This window comes from Cynoglossus semilaevis, chromosome 6 (genome assembly GCF_000523025.1).
Source record: "Cynoglossus semilaevis isolate Cse_v1.0 chromosome 6, Cse_v1.0, whole genome shotgun sequence".
NCBI lineage: Eukaryota > Metazoa > Chordata > Actinopteri > Pleuronectiformes > Cynoglossidae > Cynoglossus > Cynoglossus semilaevis.
The window spans coordinates 17,340,807-17,366,724 of NC_024312.1; the positions used below are offsets into that span (position 1 = coordinate 17,340,807).

Consider the following 25,918-nt stretch of genomic DNA (forward strand, 5'->3'; position numbering starts at 1 on the left):
TATTTTTCTCCAGAAGGTTTGCTGGTTCAATGCCTTGCCTTTCTTTCTCTACTACTTTTCCTGCTACAGTCCTAAAACATCCAGATCAGGGGATCCATTTGATCAGATACTCTAAATTGACCATAGGTACTATAATGAGTGTGAATGGTTGTCTGTGGTCCTGAAATAGACTGGTGACCTGTCCAGAGTGAACCCTCACCTTTGACCTGTCGACAGCTGAGATCACCTCAATCTCCGCTTCAGATGAGGTGAGAGCGACTGCTGCCACCAACTATTTTGTTAGATCTGATCAGTGGTTGAAGTTCAACCAAAAAAAGAAGACTTTTTAAAAATAAATTTAAATTAATTATTTAAAAAATATATTGTACAACTCATACAAATTGTTTGTTCTCATTTTTAAATGACCAACTGAGGCGTTTTAAGAACTGAAGAAAATAAATAAAATGATATCATAATGTATTATTAAAACATAGTCACCGTGGAGATGTGCAACGTATGTGGTCCTGAACGTGCCCTGGGCCAGAGGTTTGGGAGCCCTGTAAAGGATGAAGCAGTAGATAATGAAGGAGTGAATGTAAAAACTCAGTATTAAACATATATGCATAATGTATAAAGTAAATGGGCTATAACTAGTGGGTTATGGTATTTATCACAAATAGTTCAAAAGAATAGTTATTAAGAAATTGAATCACATTACATTACAGTACATTTAGCAGATGTTTTATCCAAAGCAACTTACAATTTGAGTCAGTCAATCAACAATCAAGCTACAGTAAAAATATAAAATACAATAATACATAAATAATAATAAAAAAATTACTGAATGAATGACCTTGACAATGTTCTCTCGCCCCCTGCTGTATTGTCCTTGTCCTAACATCTGTGGAATGATCCGTTCTCCCCGACACCTGATGAGTGGACAGATTTCTAAAACACCTCTCAGATCCAGCACATTCTTTAAATGTCAGACTGGAGCAGAAAGTCTCCGTTTTCCTGTGGATAATTCAATTGACAAAGTCCCGTTGGTCGTGCCATGGGGCTTAGACACAGGCCAAGCGTGACCTTTAATCATGGGGACAATTAGCAGGAAGGGGAACTCATTTCATCAGCTCGCCGTTTTATTGTCATTATCCTAATAACACCTCGTACATCATGGGTAAAACCCTGTTCCTGTAGCTTTGGCCTCCTGTAATGATGAGACGGACACAATTTGTAGTGAAATGCTGGAAACCTCTTTATCAGGTCTGCCTCTTCTGAGTGTTTTATGTCTTAGGTTATGATGTAACCATTGTGTTAGTGTAGGTACTGATGTACAGAAGGTTAGTTCAGACTTAGAGTGAAAATAGACTTATGTCGCTTCTTTGAAATGGAACTCTGACTTTAGTCCAGGACTCCTTGTATATGCACGTTTGTCTCCATATGTGGCTCTGTGATGGACTGACAAACTGTCCAGAATGTCCCAACTCCACTCACCACCCTGACAAGGATCAAGATATAGACGGATATGGACAACCTATGGTTCGTGGACCAGATACGGCCTGCTTGGATTTCTAATCCAGCCTGCCAAACGTTGATAATAGTTTATCCATCTAATGGTAAAGACTGATTGTAACATACAAAGCTGAAATTTACTAACCATAAGAACAGATTGATCATCAAGATGTGAAAATAATTTAATTAAAAAAAATAAATCTATTTATCATGAGAGTTCCTAAAACAAACTCATACCAACTTTGTTTATTTTGATTGATTGATTGATTTTTTTCTATTTTATTCACCTTATTTCACACAAACATTTACATCCAACCAACACTGAGCAGGCCGGTTGGTAAAATGTTGAACCAGGTTATGGCCCGTGAGCCAGAACTTTTGCCCACCTCTGCTTAAGGCTCAACGTTTTTAATATACAGCCAAGTCTTCACGGCCCTTCTATGGTTCCAGCTGCTTTAGGACACATCAGTGCTACTGTGTACATTATACTACAATATACTGCAGATTCCTTTTAGTCTCACGCAGAGGTGGTTACAACACATTTATCCATTTGGCTGCTCTGTCAGTTTGTTTTGAGACAGTGGGTCTAAAATAGCACGGCTCTGTAGCCTGCAGATGAAGATGAAAAAAGAACAAAAACAAAATACCTTTAACTTTTAAAATGTTATCTTTTCACGTGACTGCAGTAGATATAACTTGAAATTCAACAGCAGCATCTTATTCAACCTTGACGGCAAATCTCGCTTTCCCACCGTTGTTTTACCGGTGCTGTGGATGGCTTAATTTACTGCTGTCAATTTGTGAAATAGAACTACTTTTTATTCTGCTCCATATCTGCTTTGTATGCCGTTTGTCAGAGCCAATATCCTACTTCCTCCATGGGAATAAAAGATCTGTCAATAATGCTCCCAGATAATTTCCATCTGACGGGGGCAAAACAGAGAGAATATTGAATAAACCTGATTCTGGAGCTCACACGAACAGAGTGAAAATGTTTGTTTTTTTTCGTGTGTGTGCTGCGAGTATCTTTACTGTATATGACAGTACATTTTTCTATCTAAAGCAATTTTCCTGAACCAATGGCAACGTCGTCTTTTTGCAGTGTTTATTTATTTCACACCTTGCAAACTGCACTTCAGTTCACGTGCCAGTTATGTTACTCCGTGCTGGTAATGTAGTTCAATCGTTTTCTGCAGGGAACCATGAACTCCCCAGAAAACACATTGGCAGCTTTACAAAGGAATGAACACAACACTAACATATAGAACACACATACACGCACGCGTTTGCACACGTTTGTTTTGGAGACAGTGGCTCTAAAATACTAGGAAAAAAAAAACACCTTTAACTTAACTGTTCAAAAAAGCAGAGGTCACATTTGGTAGGGTGCAGTGGTGTGCTGTGTCACAATGACAAGTAGTTCACTTTCACTTATTAACGTCCATCAACACTTCTTCCATCACCCAACCCATAAATCTCCTCTGAGGTCTTGCTCCATTTCTGGACTTTGTCCACTTCTTCTGTGTCCAGTCCATTTCTCTGGATGGTTGAGCCCAGGTATTTAAACTCCTCCTCCTTTACTACCTCTCCTCCTTACAGCTATATATTTTTACTAACCTATTCTTGTTTATACACTGAAACAGTACCCACTCTGCCATGGTTTAAACTGTTGTTAATGTACATGCTGTTTTATTTAGCCCTAGTCTCTACTTTAACAAATTAATAACAGCAGTGTTAACGTTGCTAATATCAATACAGGGGGACTAAACTAAAATAATTGACTGCTAAAATGATCAGAGTAGGAGATTTGTGTATCTAAACTGGCAACTCGCCGATGAAGCTGGCGTTTGATTTTCTTTATTGTGATGTTTGTCTAAAAACAACACTGAAAGCCGTAGCACTTGCCACGAGATGCAAATACAGTAAGCATTGTTCTACAGGAGAACACACTCTGTTCTCCCTGTCTCCCCTCCCTCTTCCAGTGTGGGTGTTGTGGCAGATTTGTCCTGATTATCCGCACACACAAATGAATCGCTGTACAGTACAGTAAATGTCATTTTCTTTCTACTTTTTTCTTAATGGCTATAACATATTTTCACACATCTCACACATCAAAAGTATTTACACTTTCTACACCCACTGATCCCAGCAGGAACGCCGCCTGCAACCTTGAAGTTACATTCCTCTGCAAAAGTCTGTTTGCCGAAGTGATGTTTCATTAATCACAGTGAAAAACCCTCAGTGCGTGACCCAGGCAGAAATGTTTAGCAGCTTAAGTCATTGTTGTTGGAGCTCCAAAGAGACGAAGTGTAGTTCTGATTAGGAGAGGGCAGTGAGAAGTACAGCTTATTTTGCCCCATTCTAATTTAAGGTCACCTCTATGTTGACATGGAGGGAGTTAATTTGATGGTGATGAAAAAGATTACCTGACTACAGTGGAACCTCGAGATATGAGCATAATCCTCGAATCATTTTTTCCCATAAGAAATAACAGAAAAAAAATTAATCTGTTCAGCCCTCTAAAAAACAACCGATGTCCGGCTGGTTAGCACGTTTTGTTTTTCTCTAAGGTCGCAACTTCGCTCACATAAATTTACAACATTAGTCTTGTAAATTAAAGTGAATTAATTGATTATTTTTCATTTGCAATGTGGCCTTATTAATCCATGGTAACAATGAAGGAGACATCATTCAGTGGACCAAACTAGATGTGACACAGTGGAAACAAATAAGGTGGATAAGGATGGATACCAGTCTCTGTGACTGCTTTTAATTAAACTAAGAGGACAAGGTAACAAATCGCATAATTAGTTCTTGCTAATTATGCGATTCAAAGATGATCACAACATCCTAACAACGGCTACATCCTTTAAACCGCTCAGTGTTTTCAGATAAAACTGAAACCTGCAGCCTCTCCAAAATTCTTCATAAGCGGATGTGTAGGTGCACACGACAGACACATCTGGAGCAGCTCGGGTTCATTTTTAGGACAAGTATTTTGGATTATACTTTTAGCATATCCTGCGCTACATTTAAAGTATACAGTATGGAGGAGTGACAAATCTCACAGAGGAAGGCGGCAGAGTCTGCCCCTGATCAATGTAATGACACGTGCATTGCATCAAACATGAAGGCGTGTGTCTAATCTTGTATCCTTGGGGCAGAACTGCAGGGCAGACGACTGCCCCCCCTACCCCACCGCCCCTCCTTCCTCAGGCCAGACCAGAGCAATTACTACTGCTGCTTCACACACAGACCTGTGTCACCATCGCAATTAACAAGCTCCGGAGGAGCCTGGGCAAGCAGAAAGGGACAGACTGTGTACACAGCATGAATGATGAGGCCTGTGGAGGAGGAGGAGGCGGAGGACGAGGAGGACGAGGAGGACGAGGAGGAGATGGATGGGAAAACAAGAGTGGATCAAATTGGGTTGCCAGCATTTTGGAGAACAGTTCATGTGGGCGGATGAAGGAAACAAGAAAATCCCAATTTAAGAGCCGTTAATGCTCTTCATCCTTCCGTAAGACAACTCACACACACGAGCAGACACCTGTCAGCAGAAACCGCCTCGGAACCAGTGCTTGTAGACACGCTGCATACTGGTTTCACTTCCATGGACCTCTGGGCAGAATATTTGGAGGCTGAACCTGCCAGGGCTCCACTCTGCCGCCCACTTCTCTTCTATAATAGATTCATCCTTGTTGAGAAGATGACTCATCCCCACTGTGGCAGAGGTGGTATGATGTGGTACAGATTCCAAAAGCAGCAGAAGCAGCAGTAGGTTAGGTTATCTCTGCAGGATGTTCCATTTATTTAGAGGCATGCTCCGTCATCATCATCTTAAGGATACCCAGCATCCTTTTTCACCGCTCACTAGAACCATCAGAATTCTAACCTATTTTTTTCACTGCATGTGACCAGTTTGATATCTCACCATCCCAATTTACTTCCAGGATCTAATCCCCGTTCAGTGCCTCGGTATGAACCGATGAACCGTTCATCTGCTGCTAATTTAATTACTCACGTTACTACACAACAGAGGGAACATGAAACGGTTGGAAGCCGAAGCTCTACAATGTCTTTGGAGATATGTAAGAAAGATGGAGGACGTCTGAGGAGAGATGGATTTCTTGGTCGGCCTTGTTTCCACCCGGTCATTGTTCATCAGCCGGGGCAGCCTGACAGCTGTCTGTACCTGCCCTTCTCTGACGGATACTGGCTGTCAGTCACTGCAGGATGGACCACAGCCTGTGCTGCCTCCTGAGATATTTTTTAGTTTTTGTATTTCGTATTAGCCTTTGTTGAACGGAAATGCACAAAAGCGAGTTAATACTCCGTCGGACGCTTTGCTTTTACGACTATGCTAATCTCACCAGCAATCCAATTCTAAATTCACAGCAAACAGAGAAAAGCTGCACATATTCCCACAGGGGGGTGATGGAGATTCATCTACAGAGGCCATAAAACACTGTGATGTCTGCTAGTGTAATAGTCATCTCTGGTTTCTGCATTTGACTGTTTGAACCAACAGTCAACAGTAGAGAAAACAAACAAACAAACCAAAAACAGGAGCTAACAATCCCTTATGTCGGCTCTGCTTGTGTGTCTAACAGAGGAAAAAAATGGATTTGAAAAAGAGCTTTTGCTGTTAGACAAGCGTTTCATTCTTCTAAATGAAACCACAACATGTCATCTGAAGCAGGACTGTACAAAATACACAAGTTCTTATAATAGTGCAAACACAAGCAGTACCAGAGTCTTTAGCACTCCCAAGGAGACACAAATAAATGTTCCACAGTTACGTTTTTGACAAGACTAAAGTCTAATTCGATAAAGTACATGGAAGGAATTAAACAGGTAAAAAGAAAAGTTATATAAATGTTTTTTTTTTCTCGTAGTTTAAAAATATGCAGGATTAGGTTCATGTGACAAAAACTTGACAGGGGGCCCCGGTCAGGAGAGGATAGATGAAGCATTCATATGAACTGAGAGAAATGACATGTAAAAGTCATGCAATCATGCATAAATGCTAAAATGATTTTAGCATTTCCTACGCCATCAATTGGGAAAAAGCACTGCAGGGAAAAGACAGAAGTAATATGACAGAAATCAATAACATAATTTAGACAAGTATGGCGGGCCCGATTAAAATGCCAAATTTTAATCCGGCCCCCTGGCCGTAGTTTGGTCATCCCTGCTCTATACCAACAACAGAGTGTGATTACAAATGCCTTTTTTGTCTCAATGATATGGTAATAACTTGACCAGTTATGGTCAAGTTATTACCATAACTGGCAATAACTTGACCAATCTGCCCCTTCACCTGCCCAACCCTAAACAGTTTCCTTGTTAATCCAAAATGTACCTTGGTCTGTGTGATTCTAACAGACGTTCTTCTTGGGTCTACCATTAGTTACTCTCGGTCAGCGCTCCATCAGCAACCATCTTGTGACGTCCTGACTGTTAGTGGAGCCTGTGAGGGGAAAAAAAAAAAAAAAAGCTTCAAATTGTCTTTGAGGCAACAGCAGAGAAATAACAGCCCCATTAGAGGCTGTAATCACCACAAGCAGGGAGTGTCACATCCTTAATTCAATCTCACAAGCCACGGAGCAATTAATTCATGTCCATATAACTGGACAAATGGGCTCTTTTTGCCCGTCAGTAGGAAATCTGTCTTACAGCTGCGCCTGTGTTTATCTGTGCAGCGTCCATGACTCCGTGATGTGGACCTGGAGGAGCAGGTGTGAGTGAGTGAGTGATGAGAGGATCCTCACGGTCTCACAGGTTAAATGAAACTGGGTAATTACCTGGAAAACAAACACACTGAGCCTCGGCTCAGGTTTGTTGTCTACGTCGTCTCTTCTTCTTCTCCTCCACGTTGGACCAGCTCTCAGATGTGGCCGTACACCGTCTCCCAGCTAATTTCAATTTGAGCGGACACGCTATGACACACACATCAGCAGAGAGAAGATTGTAATCGGTCTAGAGTTTGATCATTCAGTGGTTTTCTTTGGTATTTCTAAAGATCGATGCCTCATGTGGTTAATCATCACATACAATATAAACCAATGTGAAACCTCAGACTTCAGTGTGCGTTGCTGAGGGTTCACTCTTCCTTTGCACCCAAACCTATTGTTCCCAGTCCTATCTCGATGTGTTGCTCCTCTGAATTTTGATAAAAAAATACAAACAAATAACAACGACAAAAACAGTTTTCCTCGCTGAATTTCTCATCCGTATTCCCATCTTGTGCCGTCCTGCATCATCACAGACATGTTTACAGTTTCCGTGATAAGGTAGCCTAAGATGACAGATGGCTTACAAGTGTTATCACCAGATAAGTTACACTAAAGTCAAGTGCATATAAAGCATTTTTAACATCAGAGATGAGGAAATGACATTTTAATCAGATGTTATTATTTGATTTAGGCTTAGAAAAAAAAAAACAAGTGAAAATGTTTGACAGTCAGATCTTAGAATAAAAATAATCTTGACAGGCGACAATTCTTTCTTCATAATGTACAGCAATATGACATATTCAGTTGTAAAGAAATATTATTTAAAATGTTCAGCATTTCCCTTTTCTCATCCATGGTTCGCCATAGATCGCCTTTCTTTGTACAAGAGCTTTAGAAATAAAACATAGGTTTGACAGACAACAGTTTGGTCCATTATTCCAGAATAAACCCTTTCTAAACTGTGTGATGATATTGTCATTAGCTGCTAGCAGACAAACTAAATACTTAGCGTTTTAATAATGATGGATGTTTGCTTTATTTTTTTCATTGTTTTATAAGCAAAACAATGCCCCATCCTGCAATGCTCAAGGATGAATCCATAATTTTCAAGGACTTTTTTTTTTTCACCGACTGCCGCTAATTTCTGACCCTGGTCTCCATAAGCTAATCAATATAGAAGTGGATGATGGCAATCACGTTAGAACGAACTGCTGATACAGACACACACGTGTGGTGGTACATCATGAATTAAAGTGATGTCTGAGCAGGTCAAGGTAGAAAGTACATGTGCTCATCCGGGCAGCCATTCGTCATATGCTGCCGACGGCTCCCGGAGTTAAGAGCCGTTTCATCATAGCCACATAAGTAACCTGGCTCTGGTGGTACATTTATCAATTAATAATACGTATAAAAAAAGTCCTAGCAGAGTAGAGAAAATGTGAACATGAAATTGTGAATAAATTAGCATGTACACCACATAGACGATGAAGTAATCACATCATATCACATCACTTGCCAGTGTTTCCTTAACGTATTTGAGCCACAGCACATATTTTACATTGAAGAAATACCATGGTGCACCACCAAACAACGTCACCAAAGTACATGCAATGATAAATAGAGATCTTCTAGTTCCAATTTCACTTCTAGTTCCCAAGTCAGAGAGTTGGTCTGTTGGTTATACGTAATTCATATAGTTTTTCATCTAGAACTACATATAACAGTTATGTTATATGAACCTCAAATACTACATTAACACATTAGAAAATGCTCAGCGTATAGGAGACATGGCAGAAATAAAAGATTTCTGCCATGTCTGCCAAAGTCTCTTAATCCCAAATTTTTTTATGATAGTAAAATAGAAGATCTTTTTAACATTTCCTGTTAATGACATAAGGCACCGTGGCATCTGGCAAAAGTCTTCTCGTCCTTGTCCGTTCTGCCAACCCAGCTCATCCAGAATGACGTTGCAGCCAAATGAAGAGTGACAGGCACCACGTCGCAGATATTTTTTTTTAGTCCCAACATCTGTTGGGTTTAACAGATGCCGCCTTCCTCTTCTATCTCAGCCAGGTTCACCAGCAAGCCAGGGATGTGACTGGCTGTGGTAATTAAGCTTGATGGTAATTGATTGCACATAACTTGTGTGGAATAATTAAAGAAACCTTAGAAGCCAGAGAAGATATTAAGGAGTTTTCAAAGCAGAGAAGACATTTTCATTGATGAGTGTTAGAGCAGTTTTCTTCAAGGTCAGTTTTCTTCACTGTTACTGCCCGGGAGACAGGGGAGGTAGGAGTGGGGACAGACACAGACAGTCAAGGACAAACGGGTGTGCTCCGAGGTGTCCAAGGTGCTGCTTTCATGGGGCGTGGTCCATGGATGGTTTGAAATCATCGTCTTCCAAGTCCTGTGGGTTGATGGGATCTGCCCTCGGCTCAGGTAATCTGGAAAAATCCAAGAGAGAGAGAGAGAGAGAGAGAGAGAGAGAGAGAGAGAGAGAGAGAGAGAGAAAGCACAACAGAAGTTATACAGTCGTTTATCACGTTCAGTTCTCCAGCTCTCCATTCTGCCTGCAGGCAGCCACACAAACACAAACCACTACACACACCATCATCACTTGTGAAAATATAATAAAAGTTTGTGAGATGTAATCAGCTTTAATTTGGTTATGGCTTAAGTAGAAATGATCCATTCTGTTGATTTCAAATTAGCAGCTCTGCAGTGGCAGAGACTAAATGATGTCTTAACTGCAGAGACCTGCAGCGATCTGAGGCCGGCTAATAGATTCATTTCCACTGGAGACGATCGGCACTAATCATGTGTTCTAATGGGAAAGTGTTTGGACCGTAATATACACTCTGAATACTTTACACCAGAACTAAATATACTACACTACAATGGAATTTTGAAATGACTTTGGCCACATGATGTATGTTTGTGTGTTCAAACTGATAACCTAAAAACAGGAGCCCCTTCATCTCTACAGTACCCTGCACTGAAGTGTTTTCACATTTAATGTATGCATTAACACGTAATGTGGATGAGGCCTTTTTTGGTTTTCTACTACTTGAAGCCATATACTCTGAATGGATTGTGGTCTTGTGTCCAGCTTAAAAACATGTGACCCTTTGTACCTTCACCTACTGTAACTAAGTCATGATTGAGACTCTGCACTTCAGATGTCGGCGATGGTGGGTGAAAGATGAATGAGCTACCAAAACACAATCCGTGAAGGTAAATTAATTAATGCATTGTGTAACACAGTGTGCCCAGCCTACTCGCTCTGTGTGCAATGTCTGCATAATTGGATCACTCCATGTGTCACTGATGAATGGAGAAAACTTATCTGTAAATTCAGCTGCGAGGTTTGAGTCACGTGTTATTAATTAATTTACTGAGGGTTTCCTGCTGTTGGAAGCAACAACGTTCAGCCTGTTGTTCTAAAAAGCAATGGCTACAGCAGTCTTTGATCGACTGCCTTTTTATGTTGCAAAAAAGATAAATCGTTTGCCTACACTGAAATTCTCCAAAGAATAAAAATCGCCTCTTAACATTACCATTTAGCTTTGTTGTTTTAACAAGAGCCTAGAAAAAAAGCATTTTTTGAAAATACAGCTGCAATAAACCTAACATTCTACAATATTCTACAGTAACACTCCAGCAAAACAATTTGCAAATTTCCAAATTGGTTAACATATGTAGTTACAACTTCAATACCTAACTGTGGTACCAAACTTTGAGAATGTTCATGGAAGAACTGAACGGTGGCGTGGGAACAGGGAGTGATGACAGCAGCTCCTACTTCCTGTTCCCTATTTGCACATTTTAATGTTTCAGAACCCTATATATTTAAATGTTAAAAATTGTTGTTTTTTTAAATCTAAAACCAAGGATATAAACTTTCACTTTATTATGTTAAAATATTAACATGTATACAAATATCCAAGACCATAACAAGACCAATTGTTGGGCCTTAGCAGCCTCAGTGGGGGTTTTCATTTCTATGTAACAAACAAAGAAAATCAGCAGGACATTTATCTTTTTGAAAAACATTTCGATGCAACAACTTGAGCCAATTTCTATTGAATCTAATATTACTGAACACACAACCCATTTCAGCACTGACTTTGACGTTGCATTTGTATTTCTGTTTGTGTGTGTGTGCGTGCGTGCGTGCGTACGGGAAGCCAGTGTCCTCCTGTGTGTTTGATAAAGCCAGTCTAGCAGCCAACAAATTTATCTAAAAGTGATTTAAGGTAATACGCTGTTTGGCTTTTTGGCCTTTTTTGCACCTCGTTCCGTTACTGTCTGCATAATATGCCAGTTGACCAGTGTGTGACGTCAGTGGGAGAAAAAAAAAAAGCACTTGGGTGCAGATGTCAAACTGTGCCTTTGAATACATCATCCTGCTTCTAGATAAGAATAAATTCCAGATGAGCCAGCTGTTTTTGTGTTTTATCTGTTGAGATTTTCTCTCTCCCCACCCCCCCATCCCTATCCCTGTATTTCTTTGTCAAAGGCACAACAATCCATTTTTCCCTCCGTGATGCTGATGTTACCTGATACAGACAAACAGTAGAAGTTGTTAGAAAAATGAAAATTGCTAAATCCTACAAGGTGGCTAATAGATGGCTGTAACCAACCCTCCTTTCTATTGCTTTAAAAACACACACACACAAAAACGAACAACAGCAGTGGTGATTGTGTGACGAATACACACTGGTAAGCCTGTGAGCAGAGGCTTGTTAGCCTTTGAAGCTTTAACACAGTCACGACAAAGAACTTCCAGGTCAAGCTATAAACAACACTTTACAAGGGCACCGCTGCCGTCCACCTTGGCACAGAGCCTCCTCACCCGCTGCCAGAGGAAATGATAATTTCGGAAAGTGGGCATGCTTATGTGTAGGATTGTTTGCTGTGTAGTTATAAAATTTCCCTTAAGTAAACATCTGAGACATTAATTATTCAAATGCGTCCCCCCCCCATCCAAAGTCACCACCTTGTTCCTGGTGTTCAAAGCTTGTTTGTTCTCTGTTGTGTGTGCAGCGCGCAGGAGTCTGCATAACACTGAAACCCCCGCCGTCTCACACAACTCTCTGCATCCTCAGACAGCGTGAGTGGTAAGTTGGCAGATGTGTTCGGCAGTTTCGCCTCGTGGCTCCAGTCAACCACGACAGTCACTCTGGTCTTTTTGAGATGGGTAGAAATATGCACATATACAAATATGTACATACAGCACAACTCAAAGCCTCAACTGCAGTAAATGAACTATTTATATTCAGATGGTCTCTGCTAAGCCTTAGGACACATGGATGTATTAACTTATTTATTCCATCCACAGGAAAAAGGCCATTACTTTGCGGGGGAGCGAGAGAGACGGAGAAGGCGCCAAATGAGAAAGGAGACAAAGCTAAGCTTTAACATGTGACCAAATGTCAGTGGGTGGTGATGCATTCACCAACAATCGAAAGACCTTGCTTTGTTCTCTTTTAGGCTGATCATCTTCCCCGGCCTTCGTAAAAGATCACTTTGCTGTGTGTGCGTGTGTGTGCATGTGTGTATGTGTGTCACCACCTTTCATCCATGACTTATTCATAGGCTTTAATGCAGTCGATGAATTATTGATCAGGGCTGATCATTGCTTCCTCCCCTTGGTATGACCACAGTCTGCGGACAAGGGTGATCGCACAGATGAGCCCGGCTGCACAGGTCACTGTTTGCGATTATATACATATATATAATTTTATGAATCAATTTTAATTTTTTTTAAAATCCATTGCTTATCCAATGATATAGTAACAAGCCTAATAGTGCTACATCTAGGGCACAAGCTGGGCTGAAAAAACTAGGTTTACAATGGGCCTGTGTGCTATTTGTACATGTCTGGTGTAGTATGAGGCTAACCATGCTAACATAATGTTTATAGTAATTGTGCCTGTTATGTCTCACTGGGGGAAAACTTTAAAGACTCACATGAGGAGTTTTCCCCAGCGGGTGTGTAAACCAGCTGGGTAAATGAAGTTTTTTTTTTGTTTTTTTTTTTCTCCTTTTTTTCTCCTGGAGACACAGCCCTGCAGAGTTGTCAAGGTGGTGGATGAGAGAGATGTCCAACCGCAGCGTTGCTGCCTGGAATTGCTCCCATTGTCATGTAGCAGGCTTAGTACTGTGTCAGTGACATATGAAGAGTTCAGCTGTGTTGGTTTGGGTTTTCTGTGTGTGTGTGTGTGTGTGTGTGTGTGTGTGTGTGTGTAAAAGGACAGAAGGAGAATTAAAAGAAGAGACAATGAAAAGCAAACTCTGAGACAGTGATACGGCAGCATGGTTTCTCTTGATTAAGCAAACAAAATGAATGAGAATAGTGCTCTACACATAACAACAGAGGTATTGGAATAAATATTGCAACACCCATCCGCAGTGTTGGAAATTAATAACACTGTGTAAATCTCCTCCATCACAGAGGATGGCAGAAACCATTTCTCAAGCCCTAGGGGACAGTGAGGTTTGCTCTAATGAGAGAACATTCTTAATGGTTATTGATAGAGCCCTGCTCTTACCCTTTATTTTCCATTGAGCCAGTACACTGTCACATGCTAATGAAGTAAAACTCATCACTTCACTGCGATGATTTAACCCTACAACCAGCTTGGAGAATAGAGGTGACTGTGACATGGGGAAAATGTAAATGGATTGAATGGAACGGCTGACAGGAAGGGGAAGTGATTAAAAAAATGCGATTGAGAGAGAGGAACCTATTAAAAAATAGTCATAAAAAGGGAAAAAAAGGTTAGACTTGTGATTCTGGTGTATGTAGTGTTCGTTTGAGCTAATGTGTTGCAGATCTATTTCTCCAATGTCTTGAAAGGTTTACATTTTTATCTCTTCCGCAGCCAACTTCCTTTCCTCCCTCAGTGGATTTATGGTCTTTTCCTTCATCCAGCCCTGTCTTGGATGTGTAATTTAGAAATAGTCCCTCTTCACACCTTTCATGAAGAGCATCTCTGTGATCTTTCTAATACTTTGCACAGTAAAGACTGGAGGAGAGGGAAGAATCCACAAGTGACTTTTGAAAAAAACCTTAAAAATGAACATGTCGGGGTAACCACAGATCAGGTTTAGGGAGAGTGATGTAATCTTTGTCGAGTTGTTTGTTCCTGGCTGTGTTGCAGGCGCAGCAGAAGCAGCGTGTAAGATCATGACTCGTATGTTTTTTGGGGAATTCTTATTAACTCCACAACAGCCACAGGCCATTCTCTCCATTATCAGATAACACACTGTTTCCCCTGAAGCTGAAGTACAAAAAAACCCAGTAAACTTTAATACATTCAGGTAAAAAACCTGCAGTTTCCTGGATACTACTGAGGACGAGACTAACCTACCAGCTACAAGTAGACAGCTTGACTGCAGGGTACAGGGACAATGACTCGCTGTTTATAACCATTATCTGTAGAGAACATGCAGTGGGAAGTGGTGGAAAGTGTAGATGACCTAAGGTTGTACACAGTTTTTCATCGTTATGTGGCCCCTCAACAGTTCCTCACTGGTTCAAAAAGCTCAACATTGAAAATATAACAACTCAGGCAATCGCAGGATTCTAGTCACTTCTGATGCACTGCATGACAATGTGGTATGACAGCTGCACTGCTGCCAAAAAGTCAGAGCTCCATCAGGTGCTAAAGGCAGAGGGCACTGTCAGAAAGGCAGGTGGAATGTCCAGGTCTGCCTTAGATATTCAAGAAGAAGCAGAAATAGAAGAGGAAGAATGAGGATCAGTAGAAATAGTAGTAGAAAAAGAAGTAGTCAAAGAATAAGGCGTAGAAGGATAAGTAGTAGTACTGATTCTTCGGAACAGTAGTAGTAAGTAGTAAAAGAAGAATGAGTAGTAAAAAAGTAAAAATGAGTATCGGAAGAAGTAGAAGAATATTTTGTTGAAGAGTATTTAGATATAAGTAGATGAAGAATACGTAGCCAAATAAGTAGAAGTACAAAAAGAAGACTAAGTAATAAGTAATAGAAAAAAAAGAAGATAAAAAAAGAAGGAGCAGAAGATGAAAATGTAGAAGAAAATGATGAAATAGAAGAAGTAATTGCAAAAAAACAAGAAGGAAGAGAAAAAAAGAGTAAGAAGAATGATCACTGTCAGCCTGTCCCTCCTCTAGGGGTCACCACAGCAGTGGTCCTTTTAGTGATTTGGCAGAGATTTTTTTTTACACCAGCTACCCTCCCTAAAGAAACTCCCTTCAGGGATCAGGGGTCTGGGTGGTACTGCATATGGAATTTTCCATATGCAGAGAGTCCTACCTCTGCACCACCCCTGCCATCCAACAGTACCACACTTTAGTAGTCAAGGTATTAAATCAGTGCATTTACGTTTAAAAAATATGTCACCACGCATAGAGTACAACGCAGAACAAGGCAATACCACAGCAAACAGAAAGCAATGACACTTGTTATCCAGGGAGCAATGATTATCACATTAAATAAAATGACTTCTTTATTGGTTTCTGCTACTATGAGCACATTTGTATGGCACTGACTGCAAACACTTTAGTCACTAATAAAAAGACAGTTTGATTTTCTCAGGTTGCCACATTTATTGTTTAAAACAAGCAAAAAAAAAGTTGTGTTGCTTTTTTCTTAGGTATATATTAAATTATATTATATATATACTATATATATATATTAAATTTCTTAGGTATATATTAAACAGTAAAATTAGTACCACAGCTGCCAACATAGAACTAACTAACTTTTTTTTTCGGTGATTTTGCATTAACTGAGCATTGATTTTTATATTTTAATGCTATTTCCTCTCTGCTAATAAAATATACAATATTTATCTACAATAATTCACTTGGTAAAAATTTAAGAATTGTTGTTAAAAAGTAATTTATTTAATTTCTGTCTTAAAATTAGTAACCCTAACCCTTGAAAAAGATCCACTCTCAGTACAGTTTGTTCCTAGAAATACTGAATTTTTTTTTTCTTTCACATTTTGAAAGCAGAGCTGCTCAGGTATTCACTGCTACAAAATAAAAGGTTTACTGGTTCCACTTTATTATTGGATACGGGTGTGTTAAAAATCAAAGCGATTACGGACATAATGTGACTGGACCTGCCCTGCACTACATCAGAGACATTTTGATTGCCCATAAAGTTGCACAACACGTATCAGAGTGTGAAGTGAAGGCTGATGTTACTCATGACCTGAATTTAAAATTTTTGGACAGCTAATAAGAAACACAACAAACAAGTCAGGCATTTGGGAATGAAATTGAGTTATTAACCTTTATTGCTTGATTATAAAGCCACATTATACGACCAGATGTTCCTGTAATTTTAAACAAGTTTGTTTGCTGTTTATTTTTTATTACCTTTTCTTTAAATTTTCAAAATAAAACATCTTTTAGCCTTTGCTTGCAAGGCATGCTAATTGCTACACTGTGGAACAGATATGGTGAAACATTTGAATAATCAATGTCATGTGACTTGATTGAATGCCTCAAAGTCAGGATGGTGTCCCATACTAACTGAAAGCTAACCATAGCTAACCAGAACTCCCATAAATAGGCCTAACCAACTTGTACCTTTGATAACAAGATAGACTCTCTAGATCTCTAGTGTGTAGTTGGTCCGCTGTGCATTTATGTTAAACTAACTACGGCTGCACGACAACTTCCACAACGTAACCATTAGCTACAAGTTATCAACAATGACTGCTGTGTAAATGTCTCTGTTGTCATGACACACCGTGACCCACGGAGTATTTATTGGTAATAAATTACCTGCTACCCACAGGCAGACACTCAGGCTAACAGGCCTATATATGGAGCTAAATTTGCCTTCTGATTAGCCAGAACTCGGAAGTAATGAATGCATGCAAAAATCCACAATCACTTCTGTGACACCAAAGAACCCGGGGCTCAAGTGGCAGTGAATTAATTACCTAACGGACTACAAGGCCACACTGCATATCATTAATGTATTCTGCCGACCCTCCCATTAAACCAGGATCTCTTACTCGCTGTGAACAGCGCCTCTGCAATGAGAAAAAACCCTTCGTACCCCTTTGGGGCACGGAGTGCACTGCCACTGTCAGGAAGGAGGATCCACTGCATCATGACTCAAACTACAAGATCTTGTGCAAGAAAAACGCATACTCATAAACATTTACACACAAAGATGGATATTCATACACACTCACAAAGCACTGTGTAGCAGTACTTTAATCTGATGAAGATCACCTTGTTAGACCTAACAACCGTATTACTTGGTCTAGATGTTTCACATTTTCTCACTTGGTGCAGAACTGTGTTTACTGTGTACATTTTATACATTGAGTTAGGTTTTAAGCTGGGTGTGAATTTTGTTGTTTGTTGGGTAGAAAACAACACAAAGCATCTAGTTTTCCCTTGCCTAAAATTGATATATCAGATAAACAGCCTCCGGTTTAGAAAGACTTGATACATTTCCCTAACCTGCTGTGAATCAATAAATATTTTCCCATCTATGTACATGCACGAACTTACACTTACACAGACAAATCTATGATATAAATGATGTGAGGGCAGACCAAAAGAAAAAAAAGGTTTTTCCATAATATTGAAAATAAAATCTGCACAGGTGTCAAATCTCCCTTAGGCGGGTTAATAATAAATCCATAAAATCCCTTTACAGCTCACACCTGTGCAGTGACTGCCTCTGAGCTACTGTTGCAGAATTATCAACTTTGTTTACATTGTGAGCTATTGTGCTGAGGAGATTATGCTTCCCACAGGAAATAAAGCTGTCTACACTTATAATATTCATGTTGACCACGGCACACACCGAGGACAGCACCGGTGTACTTAAGTATTAAAAATTGCACAATGGCCAAGAGGATTTAGCAAAAAGGGGAAAACATATCCTTACTGTAAAAAAACAAATGGGTTGCAACTGGGTGTACCGCCTATATGGAATGTTTTGTTGACTACGAGACCCAAAAAGAAGCGGTGAAAAACAGTGTCTGACCCAGGGGTTTTGCCTTCCTACTGAACCTATGATATATGTCCCGAGCTGACTGCTCCAAAGAGTAACAGTCAGCTCTATTCATACTGCTCACAGAGCAGGGCTCCCTCTGGAAAACAATGCAGCTCCCTGTTGTGTTTCCATGCTGCTCCAAAGACTTAATCATGGGGGAACCAAAGACACAGGGCACAACAACAGGCAATGCATCATGGTACTGGGGACAAGGAGCTGAGGGCTTTTTAATATGACCCTTGCTGTGTACTGCAATGCAGACCAGGGGGAAAAAAATGGAAATAGCGAGTGTAATTCTTCTTCTGATTTACTGCCTCAAGTAACACACCATGTAAAACATCATGCATTTGAAGGACATTATTTTACAATGCACACCAGAGATTTTTGTACAAACATCTTACTATAACATAATACATGTGTTGACAATGCACTCATCTACATTCAGAATCTATCCAGTGAGGTCAGTGATGCAGGAGTAAAAATTTGTAGTAACTTCACAATGAGAAAAATCATACAGGTTTGTGCACACTGCAACGGCAGCAGGATGAACTAATTTTCTCACCTGCTTCCACACATTTACCCACAGTTAATCATACTAGAGGAATTAATGCAGAACAATACAGATAAGAGCATTAGAACAGTGTAAAGACTCAATCCTACATCGGTTCACCTAGAGATTGAACAATTCCCGCAGCCATTGGGGCAATAGGGAAATAATTGTGGAGAACATGTGCATGGAGTCCTCAAAAAAAAAAACAAGCCCTAAGACAATTTAAAAAAAGAGGAGAAAATGTAAAATAAATACTACATAGGATAGAAACAATGGAAATGCCTTGATGGTAAATGTATAAGAAGAGGATAGGAAATGACTGCAACCACAGGACAGAAGAGTCCAGTGTGGAGGTGCACTAATTGACCAGCCAGTGATTGGAACTGGCCAGTTGTTTGCACGATCAGCCCTGACCAGCAGTTGCTGATCATTTTTCTCATCTGTTCTGTTCTCAGAGAGCAGCTAACATGTTTTTAACTTGGATGTACATAACAGTGAGCCACGAAAGCTGATATACAAAGCGTAACAGTAAGTTAATGCTCGAGGAATAGCACTTCCCCCCCCTGTTACTTCCCTGCATTTACAAGATGATCACACTTACTTTACCAAAAAAATTGAATTGAACAGAAAATTGCAATTGATGGCTGCGATGGCGGTCTATTATATCCACTAGATCTTCAAAAGTCAAAATGGATTTTCTCTCATTTTCAAAACCTGGTTAAACTCAGATCATATAAACCCAAACATTTTTGTTGAAACCACACCAACCTACGCCTAAACGTGTGTGTTCCCCTGTGCTGCTCGAAAAAAATTTAAAACCTGGGTTTACAGAGAGCAGAAGAGCTAATAGGCCAAATAAAAGACAATAAGATTTACAGAGCAGGTGACAGTAATTACATAGAGGCTTGATTTTATTACCTTTTTTAAAACAGTTACCATCTGAATAAAGTCAACATTTAAAAAGGACTTCCTCCTCCAATGACGAACACTAATAACAGAATAGGATACTGTACAAACTGACAGGGTGCAGGACATCTGCATGTGTGAGAAGGTACAACTGATGAAGAGGATCATATTAGATTTTTTTTATATACATATATATACCCACACACCATATATATACATATGTATATGTATACTGTATATGTATCAATTTTGTTGTACCCCATGTTACAATGACAATAAAGACTATTCAATTCTAAATAATTACTGTATATATAAATACATATAATAAATATATATAAATACGTATCTATTTATACTAAGAGACAACGGTCCTCTGAAAAACATTTACAATCTTTCATTAGGACAATTACAGACCTCATTCCAAACAAAAAACTGCTTTGATGAGGCCTGGTACATTGGATCCTGAGTCTAGATCTTATTTCTGACATTAAGGAAATGATAAATGTATGAGACAGATACTAATGACCATGGACTGGTAAACTGCTTGTACCCCTTATGAATTGAGAAAGAAAAATTAAAAACATAAAAACTGCAACAATGACTATCTTAAATTTGAAAATATTAAAAAGAAAAAATGTCATGAAAAAAAGAAGGGAATTTGTTTGATCAGTGATGAACCTGGTACTGTCCCTACATTCGAGTGCCATTTGAATTATTAAAAAGATGGTCAGAAAACAACATAACTTTTTTAAATGTGTTTTTCCCTTGAAGAATATAATAAATCTGTATAACTTAATCACACACTGCAGATTCCCCTAAAATTTTTTTTTTTGTAACTTCCCAGAAGTTCCCAGTTTTATATATCACGTTAGTTCATTTGACCATCCCTGCATCACTGTCTCCATTCTGTCTCTGTCCCTGCTGTGTCTCACACCAACAGATGTCAGCAAGTCACGGTTGCCAGGGTAGAAGGGTATTCTTCACAGACAGATGATTTGCACATTCAGTCACGTGACTACAGAGCTGGCTCTGCCCGGTGGCTAGACAGCCATTATGAAGACCGACTGGTCACAGTGGCACCCACAAAATTGGCATGCTGGCAGAACTGCCCCTGTTGCCTTTTTAAACAACCCTGTTTGCTGACGGCAGAACGATGGTGCCACGCTGAAGTGTTCAGGTGTTCCTAGAGCTAGACCTAGATCCCACTGGAGACCTGTTAAAATTAAAAGCCTGTTTACAGCAGACACACTCTGCCTCTGCCTGCACTTTCCACCGAATGAGATGGAGAGTTAGTTGCACATATGGTCAGAGAGAAAAAGAGAGAAAGAGGGAGAGTGTGAGGCAGAGAGAAACTGACAAGTTAGATAACAGACTGGCCATTAGGCAGAGCCTTCTGTCCCATGAACAACCCTCCTCCCATGAAACCGAGTTCGTAGAGACAGTAGGATTAAACAATCTTGAAATTTAAACTGGATATACTGACAAAATAAATAAATAAATAAATAAATAAAGATGTGACTCAACACAGGTCAGTTATTAATGTCTAATAAATCTCGAGAACTGCTTTAGAATTTTATGACCAAATCCTGTGTAGAGACAAACCAGCATGGACGCCTATCAGTGACCTTCGGACTGTGAGGCTTCATGCTCCCGACACTTTACTGTAAGTTAAGGTTCAAGTCAATAATTGATTTCCCTGTTTTAATGCTCATTTAAATAAAGAATAGTTTAAAATGTTAATGATTTCTTGCATTAATGCAATTAAATAAGTTTTCTTCTAAATCTATAAAGCCATAAAAAAACAACAACAGAGGTTTTATTTTAATAATATATATCACCACCAGGGTATTTGTCAATGAGTTGTGAATAAATATTTTAACCAAGTCATTGGGCCTTTAAAGGCACAGTAGTTAAATGAACAACTGCACCACAGTGAAATAGAGTCCTGGGGCTTGACAGCTTCCCAGTGCTGCCTGACAAATAAAGTTTTATGTGTACTAATGCATCCTGTAAAGCATCCATTATAAAAGGCCTCCAGCCCCCATTAGACAAAGCACCATTAAGCTGAAAGCTATTTCACAGGTACAGAAAAATGCATGCCAATTCTTAGGGCATTTACTGTTACATGTAAATGCACAATGTTCCTAATTTTGAACATGCAAATGTGCCACCGCCCCATGAACTCAACTGAAGTCAACAAGATCAAAAAACAGCGTGAGACAAAAATCAGTAGGCAAATTAGGAGAGGTTTAATTTGGACGCTCACACATGCAAATGGAACCTCCATCAGGAAGAAACCAATTCATTTTTCATTCGCACCTTACCCTTCACACACCAATGTTGGATTAAGGGGTTTTTGTAAAGTGCATGTTAAATCTCCTATTAGAATCTCAAGGCAGTTAAACCCCAGCCGTCTCCTCGTCCCTCTTTCGCCGGTACTATAAATCTACAGAGTGACGTGTCTGTCTTGAGGTGGCTGAATTAAACGCTCCAACATTCATGCCCTCGTCCTCCTCCATTTTACTTGTAAAATAAGTGACTCACTTGTAAAACAGGCCTGATAACTGCCTGGCTGAGCTGTCACAAGTGTGCTGTGAGGTTGACCTCGCGTCCAGCTTTAGAAAGAAGACTCTCTCCGGGCTGTGTCTGCACTTTAGCTGGGTCTATGTTGACAGTTGCTACCTTGGGCCACAGGTTTGATAAGACACAGATTTATTGCCCCTTGGTTTGGTCAGCCACTATCATATTCTCACATCTCCACCACGCAGTAATCAGAACTGCACTCCTAGCTAAAGGGTAAATCACAATGATGCATATAAATGGAAATGTGTGTATATATCGTCAGTCCTGTGTGTGTTTGAGAATTCTCGGGGTTGAAAGAAACGTGGTTATGTTTTACCTTTGTTTAGAGAAGGACAAGTGTGACGAGACTTCCCGGCTGTGGCTGTGTTTCAGTTAATTAATTTTAGATATGCATGTGTGTGTGTGAGAGAGAGGGATTTTTGTGTATGGGTTCAGGATGAATAATTAATGTTTACACACAGTGTGACATCTTTTGAGCACTTTTACTTTAGTGTACAAGAGAACTGATGCTCAATCCCTGCAGATACAATTTGACAATGTGCCTTTTGAACAGAAAACACTCAGCACAAGAAGAAGAGAGATGGGTTTTGTTTTTGTGCCTTGAGAAGGACAGCAAACGCCACATGAAATAGACTGACTGGTACATGGCTGTCTTCAAGTATTTCTTTTAAACACACAGAGAGAACACAGGGACAAAGCAGTACAGATACGGCTGTGGCTTGTTTCATGAGGTGTTTCAACATTTGCTAATCTTCACAGCACAGCACATGTATGTTTATTTCAACTGAGGGAGTGAAACGGAAGGTCTTGTTATTCCCTTTAAATTGTTCAAAATGCATCTCATACCAATTCAAAAGTAGTCTCTTTCTAGAAAATATTTCCTGTTTGCATCATTGCCAGTGGCCAATCACCAACAGGTCGCTCTGAATACGATACAGACAGCTGTTTAATGCACTTTTACTAATATCTATAATTACTCTCAAAGAAGCGTTCTTCTTTTTGCCCCTTCAGATTTCTGAACTGCTGTCTTCAGCTCTTGGACTCTTTTTCCAATCCATCTAAAGGTAAGATGGATGGCATTCACATATCAAGTACTTAAAATTAACAACAGCAGCAGAACCTTATCGCTGTACAGTAACTCCCTTGGGATGTCGATAAACGTAGGAAGTTCCATAAACGTACCCTAAAAGTATGGGAAAAATCTTTCCTTATAAAAACCAAACTCAAACCCAGGACCTTCTGTGTACAAGACAGACATGACTACCGCTACACTACAGAAATAATTCAGTTTCTGACTCAATGTCATCTTCTCTTACTGGCAGTTGCCTTAAATTCTACAGTTCCAAATGCATAGGAACTGTAAGCTAAGGATTGGTGCAGCTTCTCAGTATGTCCATGATGTGCAGTACTTTTCTATCACTGCATGTGTGATGCATTAAAGGCCATGGTCTAGCAGAATCAGGTTATGTCAGTGTTAGTGGGAATGCACAGAGCACATACGGTCCATAAATAATGGATGGTGAATTCATGTGTGTAATGTACATCTAGCTGCCTCATACTCTCACCTACAAAATTTGAGATCAGTTTTGTGACTTTACAACATCTTTCGCTGAACCACAAAATATATATTCAGCAGTTATGAAGGAACACCTCAGGATTTAGTTCAATATTAAAATTAAATGCAGAAAAAAATCCCATGCATGTGAAAATGAATGCACCTATGCCTGTATAGATGCACACACAGCACTAAAAATGACATTTAAAAATGGAGAATTGCTGGGAATGAAGCATGAATTATGCATGCCTATATCTCTTATCATCTAAATGCTTTGTATTTTATAATTATATTTATCTTGGTCTAATGTTTGTTTTCTTAGCTGCGTGGAAGGACTTGACCATCACTCACTACCACAAAAAGGTTCAGTGCACAAAGAAAAACAGACACATGCACTGAGTAGAAAAAGTTTAAATTATTTAATGGGGCATGATGACACACAGAGTTGCACAAAGTCAAGGGGCCCTGTAGTGTCCCCTTTTGTAGCAAAGCCTTGTTAATTTTTAATAGCAGGCAATTCAATTTTCAACTGCAGGCTTTTGTCTAAGGGTTCTAACCCAAGTCCTCTGACCACATTCCTTTGACATCCACATGCTGGACATTTCTCATCTGTTCGCCCCAAAAAACAAAAAGCCAGTTAATCCTTAGATTTATTCTTGGTATGACAAACTAGTTTCACTGCCATTAACTCTTTCCATGAATTGGGTTTTTAAGAAAAGCTACAAATGAACTGAGGGTGGTCTACATCCTTGACTTGGACGTGGTAGGTAAGTGTCTAAATTATTCTCTTTTTTATGAAGCATAACGCAGAAGGAGACCCCCAATGCATTTTATACACTGATATTCACAATTCTAATTTAAAACTTCAAATAGTCACCTCACTGCTTTGTTAAAGTAACAGAGTCAGGAACTTAACCATATAGTATAAATGCCTTCAGTATTTCATTTAACTTGTTAACAATCTTGCTAGTCGACATTAGGCTTTGAAACTGCAATTCCAAACTATGCCTTGGAAAGTCTGCTCAGAAATTACCTAAAATTGTTGGCCAACAAAGACTGGGCAATTGCCAGAGTTCGTGAAGACATAAAAGGACAAAAAGTTTTTCTGCTTAAAAGGTTCTTTTTGGCCAAAATTTCAGAATGTGATGATGAAGCTCAAATGGCTCCAAATCGTTCCGATCCATGAGCCCATCAATACTGCATCATTGTGCAAATTAACTTTTGAGGACATGTTTTGGGCAAAGTAGATGGTTTAAAAACTACATGAGGTAATGTACTTTATTGTTATTAAGAGAATATGATTGACAACTGAAGGGAGATGAAAAGAATATGTTAGATTGATTTTTGCAGAGAAACAATGGTCTGTCCCTAATCTGTTGACCAATAATGTCTAACATAACCACATTAAGCCAATGCATTAGACTATAGATATCCAAAGAATATCTATCTAAGTCCAAAGAACAACAACTTTTTGTTTTTATATTACTAGTGAATAGTAACCTGTGTAGTAGTGAACTGGAATGCTTGACTTTGGGATCGGCATGGAATTCTATCAAAGATATCAGGAGAATGAAATGAGTTTTAGGGGCTCCCATTAAAGCACATAAATATAATTACAATTCCCATATGAAGATACATTATGTCAAAGAGCCAATCATCTTGAAACTGTGAGAACAAACTAAGAGGATTGTAATATCTTACAAGTCAGAGATAACAAATCAGTAGGATGAAATTAGACTGAAGTATTCAACAGGGCTGGACTATGTCACTGATCTGAAAGTTCTTATACTAGAATTAAAAAAGATATATATATTAAACCTGAATGTTATACAGTGTTTGCTCTGGTCCCAAGAGACACATTGAGAATATCCTTTGAACAGGATAATGAAACAAACAATTTACACAAACTGCAGATTGAACAATTAAAAAAAAACAGACATCACTTACCTGCAAACCACTTCTCCACTGAGTCTACACAAAATAATATAATGACAAAAGAATGGAAGAAACATAGGAAATCTAAATTAGTGTTCATTCTCCTAGGAAGAGATGAATATTTTAGAGATGACTTACTACTTC

General features: G+C 39.4%; 1 protein-coding gene and 1 long non-coding RNA gene across 8 annotated transcripts in view; both read right to left on the reverse strand.

The window, feature by feature from the left end:
- Positions 1-9,524, reverse strand: part of LOC103380501 (uncharacterized) — a 16,456-nt gene extending 6,932 nt beyond the window's left edge. Inside the window, exons 1-4 of one of the 6 annotated variants that reach the window (XR_003049850.1) lie at positions 7,299-9,524; positions 6,857-6,964; positions 833-908; positions 478-536 (exon numbers count right to left, since the gene is read on the reverse strand). This is a non-coding gene — a long non-coding RNA (uncharacterized LOC103380501). Of the gene's footprint in view, positions 1-477; positions 6,965-7,170 lie in introns of all 6 variants that reach the window. The other 5 variants (XR_003049851.1, XR_003049852.1, XR_003049849.1 and 2 more) reach the window with 5 other exon arrangements.
- A 9-nt stretch (positions 9,525-9,533) lies between these two features.
- The window catches only part of trim44 (tripartite motif containing 44), a 36,850-nt gene continuing 20,465 nt past the window's right edge, over positions 9,534-25,918 (reverse strand). Inside the window, exons 6-7 of one of the 2 annotated variants that reach the window (XM_025056096.1) lie at positions 25,787-25,810; positions 25,310-25,388 (exon numbers count right to left, since the gene is read on the reverse strand). In XM_025056096.1, coding sequence (XP_024911864.1) covers positions 25,325-25,388; positions 25,787-25,810 — 88 coding nt within the window. In that variant the 3' untranslated portion in view covers positions 25,310-25,324. Of the gene's footprint in view, positions 9,674-25,309; positions 25,389-25,786; positions 25,811-25,918 lie in introns of those variants that run through there. The other variant, XM_008312512.3, reaches the window with a different exon arrangement.